The 18663-nt window shown below is 51.4% G+C and overlaps 1 protein-coding gene across 1 annotated transcript in view; it reads right to left on the reverse strand.

Annotated features, from left to right (window-relative positions):
* Window positions 1–469: 469 nt before the first annotated feature.
* The window catches only part of SCFD2 (sec1 family domain containing 2), a 269076-nt gene continuing 250882 nt past the window's right edge, over window positions 470–18663 (reverse strand). Inside the window, exons 8-9 of the mRNA XM_045533014.1 lie at window positions 11235–11354; window positions 470–1512 (exon numbers count right to left, since the gene is read on the reverse strand). Of these exons, the coding sequence (XP_045388970.1) occupies window positions 1420–1512; window positions 11235–11354 (213 nt within the window). The 3' untranslated portion in view covers window positions 470–1419. The remainder of the gene's footprint in view (window positions 1513–11234; window positions 11355–18663) is intronic.

Below are 18663 nucleotides of genomic sequence, written 5' to 3' on the forward strand. Positions count from 1 at the left end.
ACAGGCACCGGCTGCTCACTCTGAGAGCCACAGAGTCAGGCCATGTCTGGCTCATTCACTGCAATGGCCCAGAACCTAGCAGAGTTCCTGGAATGGGGCAGGTGCTCACTCAATATCTCAATATTTTCTTTTAGAAAAGAGTAATCTCTGCTTTAATTTTATTTTGGATGATTGCCATTTTCTTCCTTATTTAAATGTAAGACTTTAAGATTAGTAGAATGAAAAAAGCATCTGAGGTCTCCTGTATTTCAGCACCATGAAAGAATCCATGTTCATGAAAAACATACGTGGGCAAGACAAAGAATGCCTATGTACGTAAAAACCCTGCTGCGATTACATCTCAGAATAATTTCCAACTTCACAGTTTTTTCACAAAATGACAGTGTTTTGTAGAGAACTAAAATACAAAGACATGTGAGTGTTTTGCTCTACATTTTATTTCCTCCACCCGTATAATTCACAAAACTGGTTTTCAATTTTACCTCTTTATTGTATCTTTTAGAGATGCCAGAAATTTCCAGCAACCACACAGCTACAAATATGTGGGTTCTAAGCAGTTCATTTTTTTCCCAGGAGTTCTTATATAGTTTCACTAGGTGGGTCTAGGTTTTCCTGCTATGGTCAGAAGGAAACGTTAAGCTTACAGAAAAGAAAGCTTTATATTTCAACAGAAACTCGAAATCACTGAGTCCACAGAGGTTGCCAATTTAGACTCCTGGGACCAGATATCTTGCACTGGGGCCCTTCCTTGGAGAGGAGGAGACCATTTACAGGCGAAGACAGCCTTCCAGTCCACCTCTGTCCCACTGCCGTTCCAAGCAGACCTGCCCCCTGAGCCAGCCGGGACAACGCAGCCCTTTGCCGTGGCGCAATGATTTGCAACACACACAGACACCAGCGCTGCCCCGGCCGCCACCCCTCCCTGCCCTGCCTTTTCAGAAATGTTCCAGATCAAGAGAGAGCCTCACACCCTATTTGCAACGTTCCCTCCTCAGTTATATAATCTTAAGGAACATCAAACTTTCCTCACACTCATCATTCTAAAGCATGTATAACTTCTTGAGCAACTTCAAACCAAAAGACTTATAATCTACCAACACCTGCCAACAGGCTTTTATTTAGAATTAATGAACTTGCAGGTGGAATCAGGAAAATCACATAGGGAGGGTTAAGTAAGAATGCAAATTATCACTAATTAAACCAGCTGAAAGACAGCTTGACACATTTAGGAAAATGAAAAAAACACTTTTTTTAGGAATCACAGAAATTCAAGTGAAGTACCTCGCTGTGTGGTTATCAGGATGCTTTGGGCAAAATTCAGTCATACCCGCAATTGGTTTTGGAGGCACATCGGGAACAATGACAGACAATCCGACTGGTGTTTCCAGCGTGGGTGGGTCTGGTCTTCTTAGCTGGTGCTCAGATGCCAAGGTCTGGATGCAGTCGATCGGTTGCAAATAACAGCTCAGGAATGTTAAGTGGCTTCAGGAGTCGTGTGGACAGCACAATTACCTAACGACAGGAGGGGACAGACACACCACAGGCAGTTAGGGAAGCCAATCCCAGGTTATTGGATGATGAGAAACAAAATGCAACAGATTTCTTTGGGGGAGGGCACGCCCTGGAGCACCGCGAAGCAAAGGCAGCAGGCAGCCAGCTGAATGTCACCTGACGCTAGTGTCCTGGAAGGAGGGGTGCACAGTCTGGGAAGGATGGTCTGCAGGACAGCTGGGCTGGGTCTACTGAACCTTTAACAATGGGGCACTGAGAATGGCTGAGACCAACACTGTGCACTTGGGAGGCTGCGCCCAGCCACCACCTTGCTGCAGGACTGAACTGCATCATACTCTCGCTCTGCGGTGCAGTGATGTGACCTCAACGTGGAGGTGTCTCCCCCTTCCAGGGAGCCCCTTGCTCCTCCAGGGAGCCCGAGAAGGCACAGCCGAGAGGTGGATGTTATTGGTGGTGATGATGACTGCATTAGTGTCCCAGTGCCACAAACTGGTGCATTAAACAACAGACACCTATTGTCTCACGGTTCTGGAAGCTAGAAGTTCAAGATCAAGGTGTGGACAGGGTTGGTTCCTCCTGAGGGCTGTGAAGGACAGTCCGTTCCATGCCCTTCTCCTAGCGTCCCTGTGTCTTCACACTGTCCTCCCTCTACCAGCGTCTGTCACCATGTCCAAGTTTCCCCTTCTTGTACATACGGACACAGTCGTACTGGATTGGAGTCCACACCAAAGACATCACCTGCAAAGATCCTATTTCCAAATAAGGTCACATTCACAGGTACGGGCCGGGGTGGCGTTAGGGCTTCCACATCTTTTAAGAGGGCACACAATTCAATCTGTGACAACGATGAGGATGACGTTGATAGCAGCTAATATTTACTAGTTTTTATGATGTGCCAGGTTCTGAGGATTATTTCATTTCATATCCATGTAATCCTTATAACGACCTTACGAAATAGGTACATTTACGACTACTATTTCAAAGAGGAAGAAAATAAAGTACAGAAAGGTTAAGCAACTTGTCCCAAGACATAGAGGAAGAGGCTGAGTAATGATCTCCAAGCAGGCAGGCTGGCGGCCGCGTCCCAGCACCGCACTCCTCCGTCACCGAGGGTCCGGCAGGGCTGCTTTGCTCCCCTAGTGCACATGGGTTTGGGCCCTTCCGGCGTCTTGCTGTGGTGACCCTTCCTGCTTCCCTCGGTTTGCATTGTGTTCTGGGGCAGATTTCTCCCTACGGCACCGGGAGAGCTTGATCCCCGGGCGGGGCTGGGGTGTGATGGGCTTTTTAGGGGCCCAGTGAGGTTCTGCACCGGGAGGGGCTGGCTGTACACCCCGTAGGTGAGGAGGTGACTATGGGAAACGAAGAGGCAGTCCTGGAGTCAGAATGCCACAGCCCACGACGCCTGGGACGGGGACCCCTAAGGCCAGCGGCGTGACTGCCGCCTGCGCTTTTTGGCGGGGTGCAGTTGGCCTGCAGACTTTACCATCCCCACCTGCACCCCAAAGTTGCCCCAGGGGTAATCACATTAGTGAATTAACCAACTCCCACTTCAACTCGCTCATTGGCGAGAAATAAAGAGCCTCCGTGCCAATGCAGGGGAAGAGTGGAAGGGCCAAAGTGAAGGGAGGAGAGGAGAGAAGGAAGCATTTTATAATCTTGTTGTTGTTAAAGAAATAACTTTTCAGCAACTTTATGAAAAAGTTTTCTGTTAAAGAAATTAGTCTTTCGAAGCATCTATTTTACTTGTTCTTGAAAGAGAATTGTCTTAAAAAAATATATGGTTAATGTCAGCCAACTCATATTTTTGGCAGGGGAAAAAAAACCCACTGAAATCTGTATTTCACATTTTTTCTTGAAAGCCGAGTAAGGAGAGTGTGAGAACCGCGAGTGAGCGTCAGCACCCCTGAACGTCCGCACAGGGTTCCCACGCCATCTAAGCGTGTGGCTCTGGGAAGGTCCCCATTTACTCCAAATCTTCTGCACCAAACCTAGGAGGTGGTTGAGAATGGTGGGTCTCGGGCCAGTGCCACCAGCAGACCCCGGGGAGACCCCAGCTCCACGGCTGATCGGCTGGAAGCCCTCCAGGAACTGACAGAACTCGGAGCCTCCTTTGCCACATCTGTCCAAGGATGGGAATCACAGCCCTAAGCTTGAGGCTCTGTAGCGAGGATGACATGAGATCGTGTCCCTACAGCACGGCAAGTGCTCACCAACTGTTGGCTGCCATTTTGTTGTGGTTTTGTGACTGGTCATAGACCTCCTTTTGAATCTTATGAAAGCTAAGAACTCTCTAGGAAAAAAAAATAAAATATATATATATATTCAAATACACAAGCTTTTGAGTATGGTTTTAGGGGTGGTTCATGGACTCCTAGGGATTCTCAGACCACAGTTAAGAAGCCCTTATTCAGATATTTAAAAATATACACACACTCTTTGGAAGCAGACTCTTCTGAGGCAGTAGAGGCGAAGGGCCCTCTCCTCCCCTGTGGCCTGCCAGTGGCCACCACGCTGCCAGCCCTGCGGGCCTCGGTTCCAACGCGAATGCGGTGGATCCCCCCCTGGCTGAGGCGGGGGCGGGCGGAGGGCTGGAGTGAGTCTCCAGGGTGCTAAGTCTCCCCGGCAGGTTTGAGGAACTGGAGAGAGAAGGCTACGGACTCAGCTGATGGCGACACTTCCAGAGCAGCAGTAACCGAGCCCAAGGAACCTGTCACGCTCAGGTGGCATCCGGGCTTCCAGCCACGGCTGGCGGAGACTGTGGACCCGGTTACCACCACGGCCAGGCTCCTCACGTGCAAACGAGCGGGTATTAACAGTATCAGCCTGCAGGGTCGTAAGGGCTGGAGCAGAGGCCGTCCGGGGCCTGCTCTGCGGACGGTGAGAAGAAACAGACAGAGCAAGCGGCAGCTCCTGAAGTAGGTCAGGGGCCTCCGCGGAGGGGAGAAAGCAGAGCAGAGGCCAAGGATTCTTCTGGAAAGGGGAGTGGCTAAAAAGCATAGGTTTAGGAGCATCCAATCCGAGTTGGATCCCAGCTGGGCCACTTGCCAGATGGATGACACTGAGGAAGTTGCTTAACCATGCTGAGCCTCAGTTTCCTCATCTGTAAAGTGGGAATAATGATACCCACCTCCCGGGATTATGATGAGGATCAAGTAGGAACATCTTTGTAAAATATTTAACACAGGGACAGGCTCCAGAAAGGCTTAAAATGGTAGCTGCTCTTGTCTCCTTCATCATCTCTGCCCTCAGCCCTCATCCCCGGCCGCACTCCCTGCACACAAGTCACAGCAGATGCCGGGCCACCGCCGGGCAGGGCGAGCTGCCAGCGCCACGTCCCCCCAGGGTGAATCTGGCCGCATTACTCCTGGCTAAGGGCTGAGCCGGCCCTCGGGGAGAGCCTTACAGGACTTTGAGAATCCGCTTGCTGCTTAGCACGGCGCCACGCCCCACTCCCTCAGTCCCACATTCCAGCCACCCTAGACGACCGACCGACCACAGTTTCCCACCTGGCGCTTCGGGACGCTGCTTTGTCTGGAACGCGCATTTCCCCACTCTGCCTAAAGACCTCTCTGTCGCCCTCCAACAACCTGCCCAGGCATCCCCACCTCCAGGCAGCCTTCCCAGACCACCCGTCCCCAGCCTGCGTGTTCCCCAGGCTGCCTGGTCCTCGCCGCATTCCCTGTGTCCTTAACCGAGTCTCCTTGTTTCTCAGCACAGTGCCCCATACATAGCAGGTCTTCGATTTGGTGAATTAGCGAATGATTAAGTGAACAAAAACAATAAGACAGCAAGGAGGCAGGACGTTTGCATTCAAGGCAGCTCTAGTAAAAGACGGTCCAGTAGCTCCGGGTGAATCTGTTTCCTCTCGATTGGATGAAAAACCTATGTGTCTAAAGTTCCTGTATTGAAGAGCAAGCAGGATCACACTGCTGGCCTTTCCTATACACTGTAAGTGGTGGTAGTCTTTAAGTATTTTCACATCTCAGGCATCCTTTGGTATTCAGACTGCTTTTGAGCATTTTCAGAATTTTTTGGCCCATTCAGCTAAGGGCATTTCTGCATTATTTGGCTAAAATAGTCCTTGAAATTCCACAACGTGGACCCCAAATGAGGAAAGAAAAAAGACACTCAAAGATGAAAAAGAGAATGCTCAACAGGGTCTGAAATTGCCCTATCAGGTATGAAATTTATACTTTTTAAACACAGTCCTTAAACTTGTGACAGTGGGCAAATTAAGCAGGAGAGAAGTCCTTTCAGAGAACGGGGCTTCCTCAGGTGACAGGGGACACCAGCGACATGCCCGCGGGGTGTGCGGTCCCATCAGGGAGAATTTGAAGACGCAGCTCATTTGTCAAGGACGGGCCTCCGGGTCAAAGCGGAAACCTCGCCTTAGAGAAACTCGCCGGCCTACGGCGAGACAGGGGCCACGAGTGCCGAGGAACCAAGTCCCACCAGCGGGACGGGCGCTGTCCCCAGCCGGGAGAGGGACTGCTCAGGGTGTGTTCTCTGGCCTGCCCTGAACTCCGCGAGCTGCCCGGCCCTTGGCAGGGACCCAGCGCTCCGGCCTTTCCGCTTCTCCGGCCGTCGCTGTAATTTGTAGGTGCCAGCGTCCTCCTGTTCTATTTCTGCTGAGCACGGGGAAGCGGGGCAGTCCGGGAGTTAGATTCCATGACCCGCTGATTTCTAACACCGAAAATCCAAAGGAGCAAGGGGTACGTTTTTTTCTCCCTTTTTCTTCCAAATTTGGGAGATTCTTCCCCAAAGTAACCCACAAATGCACAGGCACCGTCGTGCATATTCCTCCTTGCCATGAGCTGATCTTTGAGCACAGAGCATGCGGGAGGCACTATCTGACCCCTCTTGCCCACGAGCCGCAGTGCACACGCACCCGTGTTAGACACGAGAGGTCTGCACTGCTCCACCAGGGGGACGATGGATTTGCTTTACTGATCACTTGCGAACCGTCTGACCTGCCTTTACGTAGCCGCAGAAGAACAGGGGGTGTGAGATTTTAGGTCATCTTTTCACTTTTGTCTTTTCTGGTGTTTTGTTAAAGCCACTCAACTCCTCTCCCATCAATTTTAGAATAACCTGGGGGCAGGTTTCAGAGCCAGGATTTAGGGATCCCCGAACCTCTAGAGTTGTGTACAAAACTATGTGTGTAAGAGCATATTTCTGCATCTACTTTTTAAAAATTATGTCCTCACTAAATATTCAATGCCAGAAATGTGGAAGTGCATGGAAGCGTGGATAGACGACAGGCATGCGCCTGTCTATGAAAAGCAGTGGACGGAGGGTCAGCCTGCCCACTGGGCCTTCCCCTTTGTCCTGAGCCGGCCACGCCCTGTATTTTCCGGGAGGGCCCTCCCTGTTATTTTCTTCTCACAATCACAGGCTTCTGCTGGCCTCTGGGCTACCCTCCAGCTACCAGAGTTCAGCTGGCCCGGGCTGTGTGGCCACAGAGTCCCACACCAGGCATGAGTGAGGAGGGAGGCTGGCGTCGGGCACAGGGAAGCCTGGAAAGTGTCCTGCCGGGTGCTCATGGCTGGTTGGAGTTGGGGTGGGGAGTTGCCCTCTTGATCCTATTTTTGTGGTTAGGAAAGAGAACCTTCTCCACCTTGCCCTGTCTCCACCAGCACACCCCCGGCAGCCACGGGCAGCGGGAGAGGAGAACACGTGCCCGTGTGAGAGTACAGCAGCCTCAAGGCACCAGCAGGTGGGAATGTGGTTTCTCCTTTCCTATGCTCCGTGCTATCCTTGCCGTTTTTTGTGAAAGAGAGTTCATTTCTGCAGCTGCCTTAAATGGATTCTATTAGCTGATCCCTGAATGCGTTTCCAATCTCAGGTCCCAGGCCTTCTCCATGAGGACTCTGTGCCATAGAGAAACCTCCTCCTCCTGGCTTCTCCCACCACAGCACCAGCTACGTCTGCAGTCTGCCTCCCCTGAGCTGACGTTTCCATATCTATTGTGAGTCACTGCCTGGCAGAGTGTAAGTGCCATGAAATCAGAATGTGTCTAGCTTGGCCGCTGCTCTGTCCTTAGCACCGAGAACAGTGCTTGGCACAGAGTAGATTCTCAATAAATGCTTGTTGAATCATCAGTTAATCCAGCTTAATAGGCAGGACTGTAAGTTCTGTACTTGGGTTCAGAAAGCACCCACACAGAAGTAGAGCAGGGAAGACATGGAATAACAGCAATAGATACGAAAGACAAAGTGGTTTAGTCGCCTGTAATCTCAGTATCAATCCATAGGTTGGTGGGGTTTGTGTGGTCTTTTCCAGAAAATTTACTTCTCGCTTACGCTGCAATGATGCAAGTTAAGTTCCTGGTGTTTAGTATTGGACATTCAGTGAACATTCGTGAGCACCCACTAAGAGGCAGACCCTGACTGAGGTGCTGGGAATACAAGAGTCAAAAAACGCACGGGCCCATGGCTGGAAGGCCATCAGCAAGGAGAGTGGCCAGAAAAGCAGCCCCAAAGGTGGGCGGGGGTGGGGTCCCGTGTGGCCTTGTAGGCTGTGGTAGGGCTGAGGAGGTGACCCCAATTCCTGTCTACCGATCAGTCCACACCGAGGCTTGCCTTTCAGCTCCAATGGAGTACAAGAGAGGGGGACATGAGGACAGCCACCACAGTCGTCAGGGGACTCAGGTCCATGTCACAGGGTGGGCGTGGGGAAGCTCTAGGAACCACAGATACTCAGTTTGGAGGAGAGAGACCTGCGGGGAGGACGCGGGAGCTATCTTCGTATGTCTGCAGGATTGTTATGCGGAAGAGGGATGAACCTCGTTTGCTGTAAAGTTCTGTGTGGCCCCAGGGCTGGAACCAGCACCGATGAATGGCAGCCAAGGAGGCAGAGCTGGGTTTCATCCAGAGGAGACTTTTGTCAGCGCTCAGAGTGAAGCCTCCCGAGACTCAGGAAGGCTGCAGTGGGGGCGGGTGGAACCTCATCCCCGGAGACGTCTGGATGCTACGACAGAGTAGCAGCACTAGCTACGTGCATCATCGCTGTTTACATCCAAGATTACGTGAGAGTCACTCTCTTGGTGGCCAGACGTGTCTTAGATGGTCTGTTGGGCATAGAGCCCATGGAAACTAGTCCCTTCACGAGGTCATACGTGTTCTCCAACAGAAGTCTGAGTCTGAGCTGACGATGGCACTAATGCGCGTGCATGGCTCTGGCAGCGAGGCACCATCTCCACTGTGCTCTCAGAGCGGGACACTGACGCGTCTCAGACCTGCAGTCAGCCCTGGGCCGGGGCAGCTGCGAGTCTGTCACGGTCTAAGAAAGGGAGCTCCTCCCCGGCAGGTGTCCCTCCAGCAAACAGCCAGGTAATCCAGCCCCTTGCAAAAACTGGGAGGTGAAGGGCAGACGCTAAATGATGCCTCCTGTTTCCCTGCTGCCTTTGGAATCCTCCGAGGACCTGTTAACTCTTCAGGGGAGCTTTTCACACAGGGGACCAGCAGCCTCAAGGCTGAACCGTGAGCCCCAAATTCTTTGGGAAGCCTCTCTGCAGCTGACTGAGCACAGGGTCACATGGCAGCAAAGCCACGGTGGATTCCGGGTCTCTGTTGTCAAACTCAGGTCACACAGCTTTGAAAACGTCTGCATTTTATCCTTTTAGAGCAGGGATTAACATGTCTGTCGGGCTGTTACAGTGCATCCCTGTTCTGAGGAGCTAAGAGTTTGGCTCACCGTTTTAGGGACATTGACAAGTGGTGTGCTTTCTGATAAAAAGTCTTGCTCAAAAAGGCAGTCGGTCATTAAACAGAACCTGAACACGGCTGACAGAGAGGGCGTTAAATGAGGCAGAATTTACTGATTTATCAGAAATTTCACCAGCTGTGACCATAACAGGTGAGCGCAATAGCAGAAATAGCCATAGCCAAAGACTGGTCACTCCTCTGCTCAAGAACCTACTGTAGCTCCCTAGATACCCAGGTGCCATTCCTCAGCTGCATGTCTGGAGACAAACAGGGACCAGGCCTTCTCGACTGCGTCTGGTAGCCCAGACACTGCAACCACACAGACTGCTCCCGCCAAGCCCGTGCTCTTGGAGTCGAGGCTTACTGAGAGCCAGCCATGTGCTCAGGCCTGGGAAGCCCCAGCCTCTGTCCCCAAGGAAACCATATTTGTTGAGGAGACCAGGCCAGCAGATACGGGGCAGCTGGGGAGCAGCCCAAGGCTGCACTGCCCAGTATGAGATTTGGACATGAGCAGAGACTCAGGAGGGGCTTGAAGCAACAGGTAGGACGTCACAGAAGGGAAGGACGGGGCCTCCCAGGGCCGGCTGTGTGGACCCGTACAGCAGAGGGTAGAGGTGGCAGACGAAGGCAACAGCAGCCAGGCGGGGCTGGAGTCCACTGCCCTCCACCTGCCAGATTTCTGGGCGGTGGAGGTGGGCAGTCCCTTGCGCTAGCCAGTGTCCCACCGGAAGCACCGCACCTGTTTTGCTTTTTGCAAAAGCTACTCCGCTGCACACAGCCGTGGCACAAAGCTGTACCCTCCCGGTGCTGGGAAGACAAGGCCCCCCGAGGGAAGCCGCAAGCAGGAGGGATCAGAGTGGAGGGGAAGGTGTCCCGGGCTCCCTGTCCTCCTGCATGACAGTTCCGAAGCATGCAATACCAGCTCCTGGGGACCACAGGGCGCCCCTCCCTGGCTTTTCTCCCTTCACTGCCTTTCTTTTCTGACCCCCTCACTTGCATAAACTACCCGCCCTCACTTCCCCAGCTCGGCTGGTTTCGGGAGCCCACGAAAGCAAGAGCTTCCAGGGTTCTCCCTCCCCTGCGGGCTCTCTCCTGGGGCCCTGCTGCAGAGCTCTGGGGTGACTGCTCAGAGACGCCTGTGACGACTGGGGCCACCACTGACTGGGAGTTGAGAGCCAGGCACGTGGTGCTATGAAGCACATCCTCAAACCGCACCTGACCTGAGAATCACGGCCACCCCGGCCCATTCCCTGAACGAGGAATCTGCGGGCTGTTCTCCCCCAGGTCACCTGGCTAAGCAAAGACAGAGGTAGGATTAGAACTCAGGCTTGTACAATTGAAAGGTGTGTTCTTGGCCACAGGGCCAGCTTTCTTGCGTGGGGACTGGGCAGCAGGTATAAAGGACAAAGACACCCCCCGGTCGCTGTTTTGACAACGTCCCTTCCCAAGCTTCCCTGGCCCTGCCCTCTAAGGCTGTAGCTGGGAGGTGGTCCTCGGAGTCATCCTCCAATTATTTGAAGGCTGGAAAGCATCAAGACTCAAGTAATTAAGCACTGATTGGACGCCAGAAAATACATGCCCTTCAGGAATCAGGAACAGGGATGACCAGCACCTGAGCCCTGGGGGCCCAGGGTAGGAGCGGACAGTAAAAGGAAAGCCCCCCCAACCCCCCCCGCCCCCACTTGGAAAGAAGTTTATTTTGCAAAGAACAGAGTTTCCATTTAGGGCTCATTTGCTTGGTGTCAGGGGACTTAACCTGTCATGATGGACCTTAGCAAAGTGACCCCGTCCTCCACCACTGGGGACAAGGCACTGCAGGGCGTGTCGGGTGGGGTCTGGCCCTGGGCCAGTGGTAGAATGGGAGACAGCAGCCGCAGGGGAGAGAAGGCAGCCGGGAGGGGTGGGGGGTGGGGTGCAGGCCCGGGGAGGGGCATGGGACCCCAGTGTGGAGGGCCCTCGCCTGCTCTTTCCACTGCTGCCACTGGGCTCTTGCTCATGTCACCAGGGACTCAGTACCTGGGTTCCTGGCTTCAGGGACGCCACGAGGTCTTTGACCATTTTGGCTTCGGAGGCTGTGACTCCGCCCACCACGAAGAGGATCAGGACCGGGTGGTCGCTGGGATGGGGCCTGCTCACCTGCAAAACAGAACAGGGCGCAGGTGAGGCCGGGCACGGCTGGGCACCGTCTTCACTGTACCGCAGGGGACCCAGGGCTGCGACCCCATAACGCAGGGGAGACAGCTCTTAGAGAGACTGTGAGTTGTTAGCTGGCAGATGTGCTGGTGGTTTGTGAACTCACTGACCAGGAAAATGCACAACATATCACCTGATTATATCCCTTTAAAGAAAGACTTTATTAAAAGAAAAGTTAAAGGAACAGGAGCTACTTAAAAAGAAAAGGCTAAGGGACAACTTATGCCTTCCTTACTCTTCTTCAGGTCTCGGCATAAACATTTCCCCTTCTCTGCTGCACAGCTCTGTGTATTTCCTGCAAGGCCTGTGGTCTCGCCGTGTGCTCCTCGGCTGCCTCCTCTGCTGAGCACGAACTCCGTGAGGCCGAGACCTTGGCTGCGGCTCACTGCTGAAGTCCTGGCTTACCTAGTGCAATTTCTGGTACACAAGAGGTGCTCAGTAAATGTCTGTGTAAGTAATGAATAGTTAAAGCTCTTGGGAGGTGGTGGCAGAGGGGTGTACAAAGATGAAAGAGACCAGGGCCCACTCTGCAGTCGCTTAGGGTCTAGTACAGACTTACAGCCCTTAACATCTTCGAATCGGCCTGGCAGAGTGCTTTACGCTGCGAGGAACCTGCACAGGTGTGGAGAATCCCTCCTGACTCCTTACGATTTCACCAGCGAGGCAAAGTATTGTCATATGTTAAGAGAAGGACGACTCACAGTAATTAATATCTTAGAAATGCAAAAGGCCAATAACTAAACTTAGCAACGGGGACACGAGGGGACAGGGGGTGGGGTCCTGAAGACAGTATGCTGTGAGCTGTATCTGGAAGCCGGAGTTGGCCAGATGAGCAGTGGGCCAAGAGAAAGGCTGTGAGTCAAGTTCGGGAGACAAGCAGTCCCTGGCGGTGGGGAGAGGCCCAGCCAGGACACCGTGTTCCCCTCCCAGTCTGGCCACCCCCGTCCATTCTCCTCATTTCTGCATAGCAAGCTTTCTAACATACACATATTTATTATTGAATGCAGTGAGTACTGTACTAAATATTTTTGTGCATTATCTTATTTAATTCTCAAAATAGCCTTAGAAGGAAAACAAAATTATGAGTGTATTTTGCAGATGAAGAGATTGAAGTTCACACACAGTCACTAAATCACGGGGCCGGGGGCCAAACTCCAGAGGCGAAACTCTCAAACACCTCGCAGCTCCATCGCATGCCTGGATTCTCTGTGTGGAGTCTCATAGTGCTGAGGATCAAGTTCAAACTCCTCAATTCAGTATATAAGGCTCTTACAACGTGGCTTTGGTTTATGTCTCTATTTTCACCTCTTCACATACACCATTTCCTGGAGCCATTCACAATGATTTGTGCCATGCCCAAATGCATGGTATTTGTTTTTCTGAACATTTGTTAAACATGCAACACTTTACTGAACATATGCATGTCACCAGTGTACACTACGATTAATTTTCACAAAGTAAACAAACCCATGTGACCAGCACCCTGGAGACCCTCTCATGCCCTGCTCTTGTCCCCACCACCTCAGGGGTAATGATCATCTTGACTTCCAACATTCTATATATTATACTTTGATTTTTTTTTTGCTCAACTATATAGCTGGGAGATTTTCCATATCAATAGCAAAGACCTGTGTCCACAGGCACCTGTGCCCGCGACGCTCTGGTCATCAAGCTGTTCGGACATTATCTGCAGCACATTGTTTAATGCAGCTTTTATAGTTTCCTCTGTGTAGAGTATCTTGTCTCCTCTGCCTCCCTCCCTCCTAGTCCCTTCTGAAAGCTGCCAAGTTCTCCCTAAAGATGTCTCAACTCCTGCCCCGTGACTGGAATCTGGCAGACTCTTTTGTCCCAGCCTTGCCCACCAGGACGGCTGCCCTGAGCCAATTGCCACCTCCTCTCCTAGACTGTCAGCTCCTGGCGGGCAGGGAACAAGCACATTTATTTTGGCATTTTAGGCACTGAGCATAGGAATTAGCACACAGCAAAGTTCAGTAAATGTTATTGAATCAGATCCACAGGTTAGCAGGAGATGCCCTTCTTTTCTTAGAAATCTGTTAGAAACGCTCCCTTTGCTTTACCCTTAGTTCTGGCTGAGTAACCCCGAGGTTCCTTCTAGCCATCCAAACAATTGTTGTTTCTACTTAACCCTGGAACACAAATAAACTGGCTGCAGAACTTCAACGTGGTACAATATGTTCCCAAAGACATATGCTTTCCATAAGAGAGTCTGGAATCCGAAGTACATTGTGAGAATCATGGAGGGATGTATTGAAAGATGAAAAGGGGGGGAAAAAGACAAACAGCAACAACAAAGAACAATACCCCGGAGCTAAGGAGTGCAGGCAATGTTGATTTAGGTTCAAATAAATGGGTCCAATTAATGCATGTTGGTGTTTGCTATTTTGGTTTCTGTTTAGATTTATGTTTTGATACCAGACTTTCCTTTTGGAGCCTGTCAAGCCAGCAGGCTATGGGGAAGTGGAATCTTTCCAGTCTTTTCCACCAGAGTAACACATTCCTTATAATCAGCCATACATGACTGGGTCGTGTTTGCATGTTAGTTCATGGTATGAGGCACTGTGAAGATGAAAGATTGAAGCATAATTTCTGCCATCGCAAATGTGCAGATTAATAAAGCAAGTTTGAGTCATTGCTCTTTCTTTTATTTTCTAAACCTTTGCTGGTGGAGAAGACGGTTTCCAGCCCAGTCTTTGCAGCCGAGGCTGCAGGACCGCTCGCTCTACAGGTGTGGGCCCCCGAGACAGCTCCCTCTGTCCCGGTTGACTTCTATCGCTCGGGGTGTCAAGAGAAGGGTTTTTGCTGCTTCTGGTTTCTCGGGGCTCTCCAGGAGTTCTGGGAACCTTCCTGCTGATTCCTCCCCTCCACCGTTTCTCTTCACTATGACGCACTTGTCCCTAGAACAGGCAGGGGTCAGATGTCTGTTCTCCAGCCCTGGGCAGGGCCTTGTAGAAGGGAGAAAGTGCCACAGCCCTTAGGGGTCCAGGAAACACCAACACTAACTTTGAAGACGGCCCTTGGTAGTGGCTTTTCTCGTGACAGGAATTACTGGCAGCACTGCCGCTGCCCCTGGACACCTCATCCAACACTGTGCTCTGTGTTCATCGGTTCATCCACTCAACAAATACTTATTGAGCAACTACAATGAGGCCAGATGCTGCTCCCGGCATCAGGGATTCAGGGATCCAGCAGGGAACCAAACAGAAGCATCCCTGCTGTCACAGAGCTGATATTTCAGTCAGGGGAGAACGAGAGCCAGTCAATGAGTCAGGCAGCTGGTAAGGGAGGAAGGCGGTAAGCGCCGCGGAGGGAAACCGAGACAGGAGGGCGCCACGCCTTGCCTCACGCCATCCCTAGACTCTAGGAAGCAGCTGGAAGGCCCGTCTTAAACACAGAGACACCGGGGCTTAAAGAGGTAAAACAACTTGTCCAAAATGACCAAACCAGCAAGCTGTAGGGCTGAGGCTGAGATCCCAGTCCGTCTCGCTGCAGAGCTGGAATTGGTCCACCTCGAGTCCACGTACTGCCATTTAGAAACAACTTCTTCAAACCAAGAGCATTTTTATTTAATGCTAGCTTTCATCTCTTAAAACTCTGTACTTGTAGTTCTTTAGAAACATCAGCCGATCACCAGAACCTGTGGGACCTATTTTTCCTTACACTGAATCACACTGCTGAAGGTTCCCACGCTGCCAGGGCCCCTCTGCTGCTGGGTTGACGCCATCCTCATTCCGGAAGCTCCCGCCCCAGCCTCCTAAGTGCCTGGGGTCGCTCTCCTCCCTCCCTGGACACTTCCTAGGGGCTCCTCTTGCTCCATATCTTGCCGTGTTCCTGACTGCTCTGGCTCTGGCCCTGCCCTGCTCCCAACACCTTCCTTGGGAGGTCCTACCCCATAGTTCAATGCCTGACACACACCCATGGCCCCGATCACTCCTGGTGGCCTGGGCTCTGCGAGCTACAGAGCTGTCTCAGCAAGCCTGAAATGCCAGTTACCTTCTTCTCCATTTCTGCTTCCACCAGAGACACTGTTAACACTGTCATCCTGTCATCCTGCCACCCCAGCCGAGGGAATGACCCTAGACAACCTCCTCTCATTTCCCACCGCATGCAGTCAGCAGCCCCAGGGGCTCCCCCAGCACGGCTTCTCTGCCCCTCATGCCCTCGGCCCGGCCTGACCTCACACTCTCACCTTCGCCTTCCCTCCCCACACCAGTCTGGCTCCCGTTCCGCCCCTCTCCCTGCCGCAGGGGCAGTGCTCACAAAATGCAAGCTGGTTATGTATTCCTGAAAACTATTCCATGCAGCACAGTGTCTGGGGTCAAATTTCAAAGCTCTAGCCTTTGGATCCCACTTCTGCTTATCTCTGACTTCACATTCTTCTGCTCCCTACACGTCACTCTTAGCTCCAGCCATGTGGAACTACCTCTCATGCCCTCAACGTACCATGCCATTTCATCACCGCGTCCCAGCTCCTCCTGGGCTGACAAAACCCCACTCCTCTGGGATGCTACTCCGCTGTGCTCCCATACCTCATAGCTAACGCTTCCCTCTTCTCCCTGCAATCCTCAATTTTATTATCTACCTACCTAACACACTGGAAGCTACCTGATATAAGCTATGCCATGGCAGGCGGGGTAGGTATCTATATCTTCCTTATCTGCAACGGTGACTGGCATACAAAGGAGTCTCTCAACAATTGCTCACTGTCGGATGCGATATACAGACTGCCAAAATCAAGTTTTTGTTTTTGTTTAATGGTTTGTACCAAGATCCATTTCACTAGAACTTACGAATCATGTTTAGTGTTAGACCAAAATCAAACCCTGCCGCATAGGATGGAGCTGATTGAGAAGAAGAAAATATAAACAGTGGTTATAAATAGTGTTGCAAAGAGGAACTGTACTCATTTAATCAACACACTTGAATGCTGAGATGTTTTCCTCCTGTCAGAAATGCTGTTAAGTTAATGAACCTAAGCCAACAGTTCCGCTCTCTGACTCTCGTTTTTCTCATAATTTCTCACAATTCATATTACGACGAGTTGGAATAGATGACCTGCAAGGCACGCCTAGCTCTCAGCGTCCAAGGATCTGACACCAAACTTCACCTAAAGCCTATCATTCTGCCCTTCATCCCGAAGCATCCTTTACCCCTGCTATAGATGCCTCTGTAGGTCCCTGTCCCACCCACAAGCCAACAGTGTCCCCTGTCCACATACGTGGTCACAGGATGGGTTCCTCGCAGGCGTGTCGTTACAATGTGATCCTGCTCTTCTGCCACTGTCGATCGGTCCTGGAATGGCCCCTGACCCCGGCTGGGCCAACTAGAAACCCCGCCCTGAGAATCAGGCTTGATTCAAGATAGACGAGGCTCAGTCAAAGCTGGGCTGTTGAGAACCGAAAGCTGCGGCATAGCTACTCGGCCGTTCATGTAACTAATGTTTACTGAGCGGCTACAATGTGCCGGGCACTGTTCCCAGCACCCGCATGGCAGAGTGAGTCTCATGGAACTCTCTGGGTTCTTGATGGCCTCCCAGTTCTTACTTCCAGTCCTTCCTGAGGCCCGCGGCATGGCTGCCCCTGGGTTCCCTGAGCCACCCCTTGGTCATCATAATAAATTATCCTTTCTTTCAGTGATCACAACTTGTTGGCATCTTAATTCCAATTGAAAGAGTTTCAACTGTTACTCCCTCACCCCCACCAGCTTTTCGGAGCCTGCCTGGGCAGTTGCTTCATCTCTCCTCGTGGGCTTCTTTCTGTTGCCACAGAAGGCAAGGGAGCTCTCCTGTCAACTCAGAGAAGGGGCCCAGACACAAGCATTGTATCTTCTGTGAGTCTTTTTCATAAATTTTTCATTTTTTTCCAACTAAGCATGGCCATATAAGAAATGGAACAGCAAAAAAGAACTTCTTAAAGAGCACACATAAAAGGAGGTAAAAGGGGCCTCATGCAGTTTTATTAGATAAAACCCACCGAGCTCATGCCAACTCTAGCAGAGGAAACATCTTGACAAATCATGTCCTTTAGTCAAAACAAGTTGAGGTCCAAACACATGGAGTAGATATAAAATGTATTATTTTCAGAAGGCTGAAATCCAAACCACAAATTCCAGAAATGCACTTTAAAAGTGCTGCCTATTAGACATGCTAGTTTTCAATTAAATTAACATTCTAGTGAGAGGGGTAAGGTATGTTTTGATTTATTTATTAGATCACTATCAAGCTTTCCTCCAAGGAGCTCAAGGTGCTCCAGGAGCAAGGATTTTGGAGAGAAGACTTGGCTGCTTGAAGAATGTCAGGTTCTGCCAACGTTGCTTCTCCCCAGTTCAACAGGGCCACCCCTCGTGGGCTGCACACACTGCGCTTTGAAGCCGGCAGCTTTATGTGGCTAACCACAAGTCTATCCTCTGGTTGAGAAGTGCAGCAAGCTGACTTGAAACACTTTCTCAGAACTGCAGGAAGAATGATCTAGTGGGTATACCTGCCCTTCTCTCCAACTTGTCTGGTTTCCCTTACAGGCCTTGATGGAGCAAACTTGGGAGAGGAAAGTTCTGCAACTCAGCTTCTTATCAGCAAGTACTTTTTTTAGATTACGTTATTAAAAAACATTACTGACAAACAGCAAGCAGGCCTTTCATTATCAAAACGTTTCTGGGCTCACTTATTTTGAAATCAGAAGTATGAATGATTTTTCCATCCTCTAGATTGGAGGGAAGACTTCTAGGATCAGCCAAACACTGCCCCTGCCCAGCTGGACAGCCCAGCATGTATTTAGGTGGAGACTGTATCTTCTAAAAGTGGCCATGACGGTATCTTCTGCTCCTCCTGCTCCTGGTCCCTTTTCAAGAGGAAGAGTGTATGTCTCCTCCCCTTCAACCTGGGTGGGCATTTGTGACGGCCTCAACAGATAGAGGACAGTGCTGGGGAAGTGATGCTATGTGACCTCTGAGGCTAGGTCATAAAATTCAAGACACTTCACACCTGGTGCTTTCTCTTAGGACACTTGCCCTTGGGATGCAGCTGCCATGCTGGGAGAAAGCTTGGGCCGCGTGAAAAGGCCCACGGGCCTGGCTGGGCCGGCCCACTGGGCTCTCCTTGGGGGGCTGAGGAGGGAGAGGGCTTTGTTGCCGGCCCACTGGGCTCTCCCCGCACCCTGTGCACAGATGACATGTCCTGGCCACTGAGAGCCCAGGCCCCGCCCCCGCCGCACAGCTGGAGGTGGAGGAATGGATCTGA

The sequence above is a fragment of the Lemur catta genome, chromosome 19 (assembly GCF_020740605.2).
Source record: "Lemur catta isolate mLemCat1 chromosome 19, mLemCat1.pri, whole genome shotgun sequence".
Lineage (NCBI taxonomy): Eukaryota > Metazoa > Chordata > Mammalia > Primates > Lemuridae > Lemur > Lemur catta.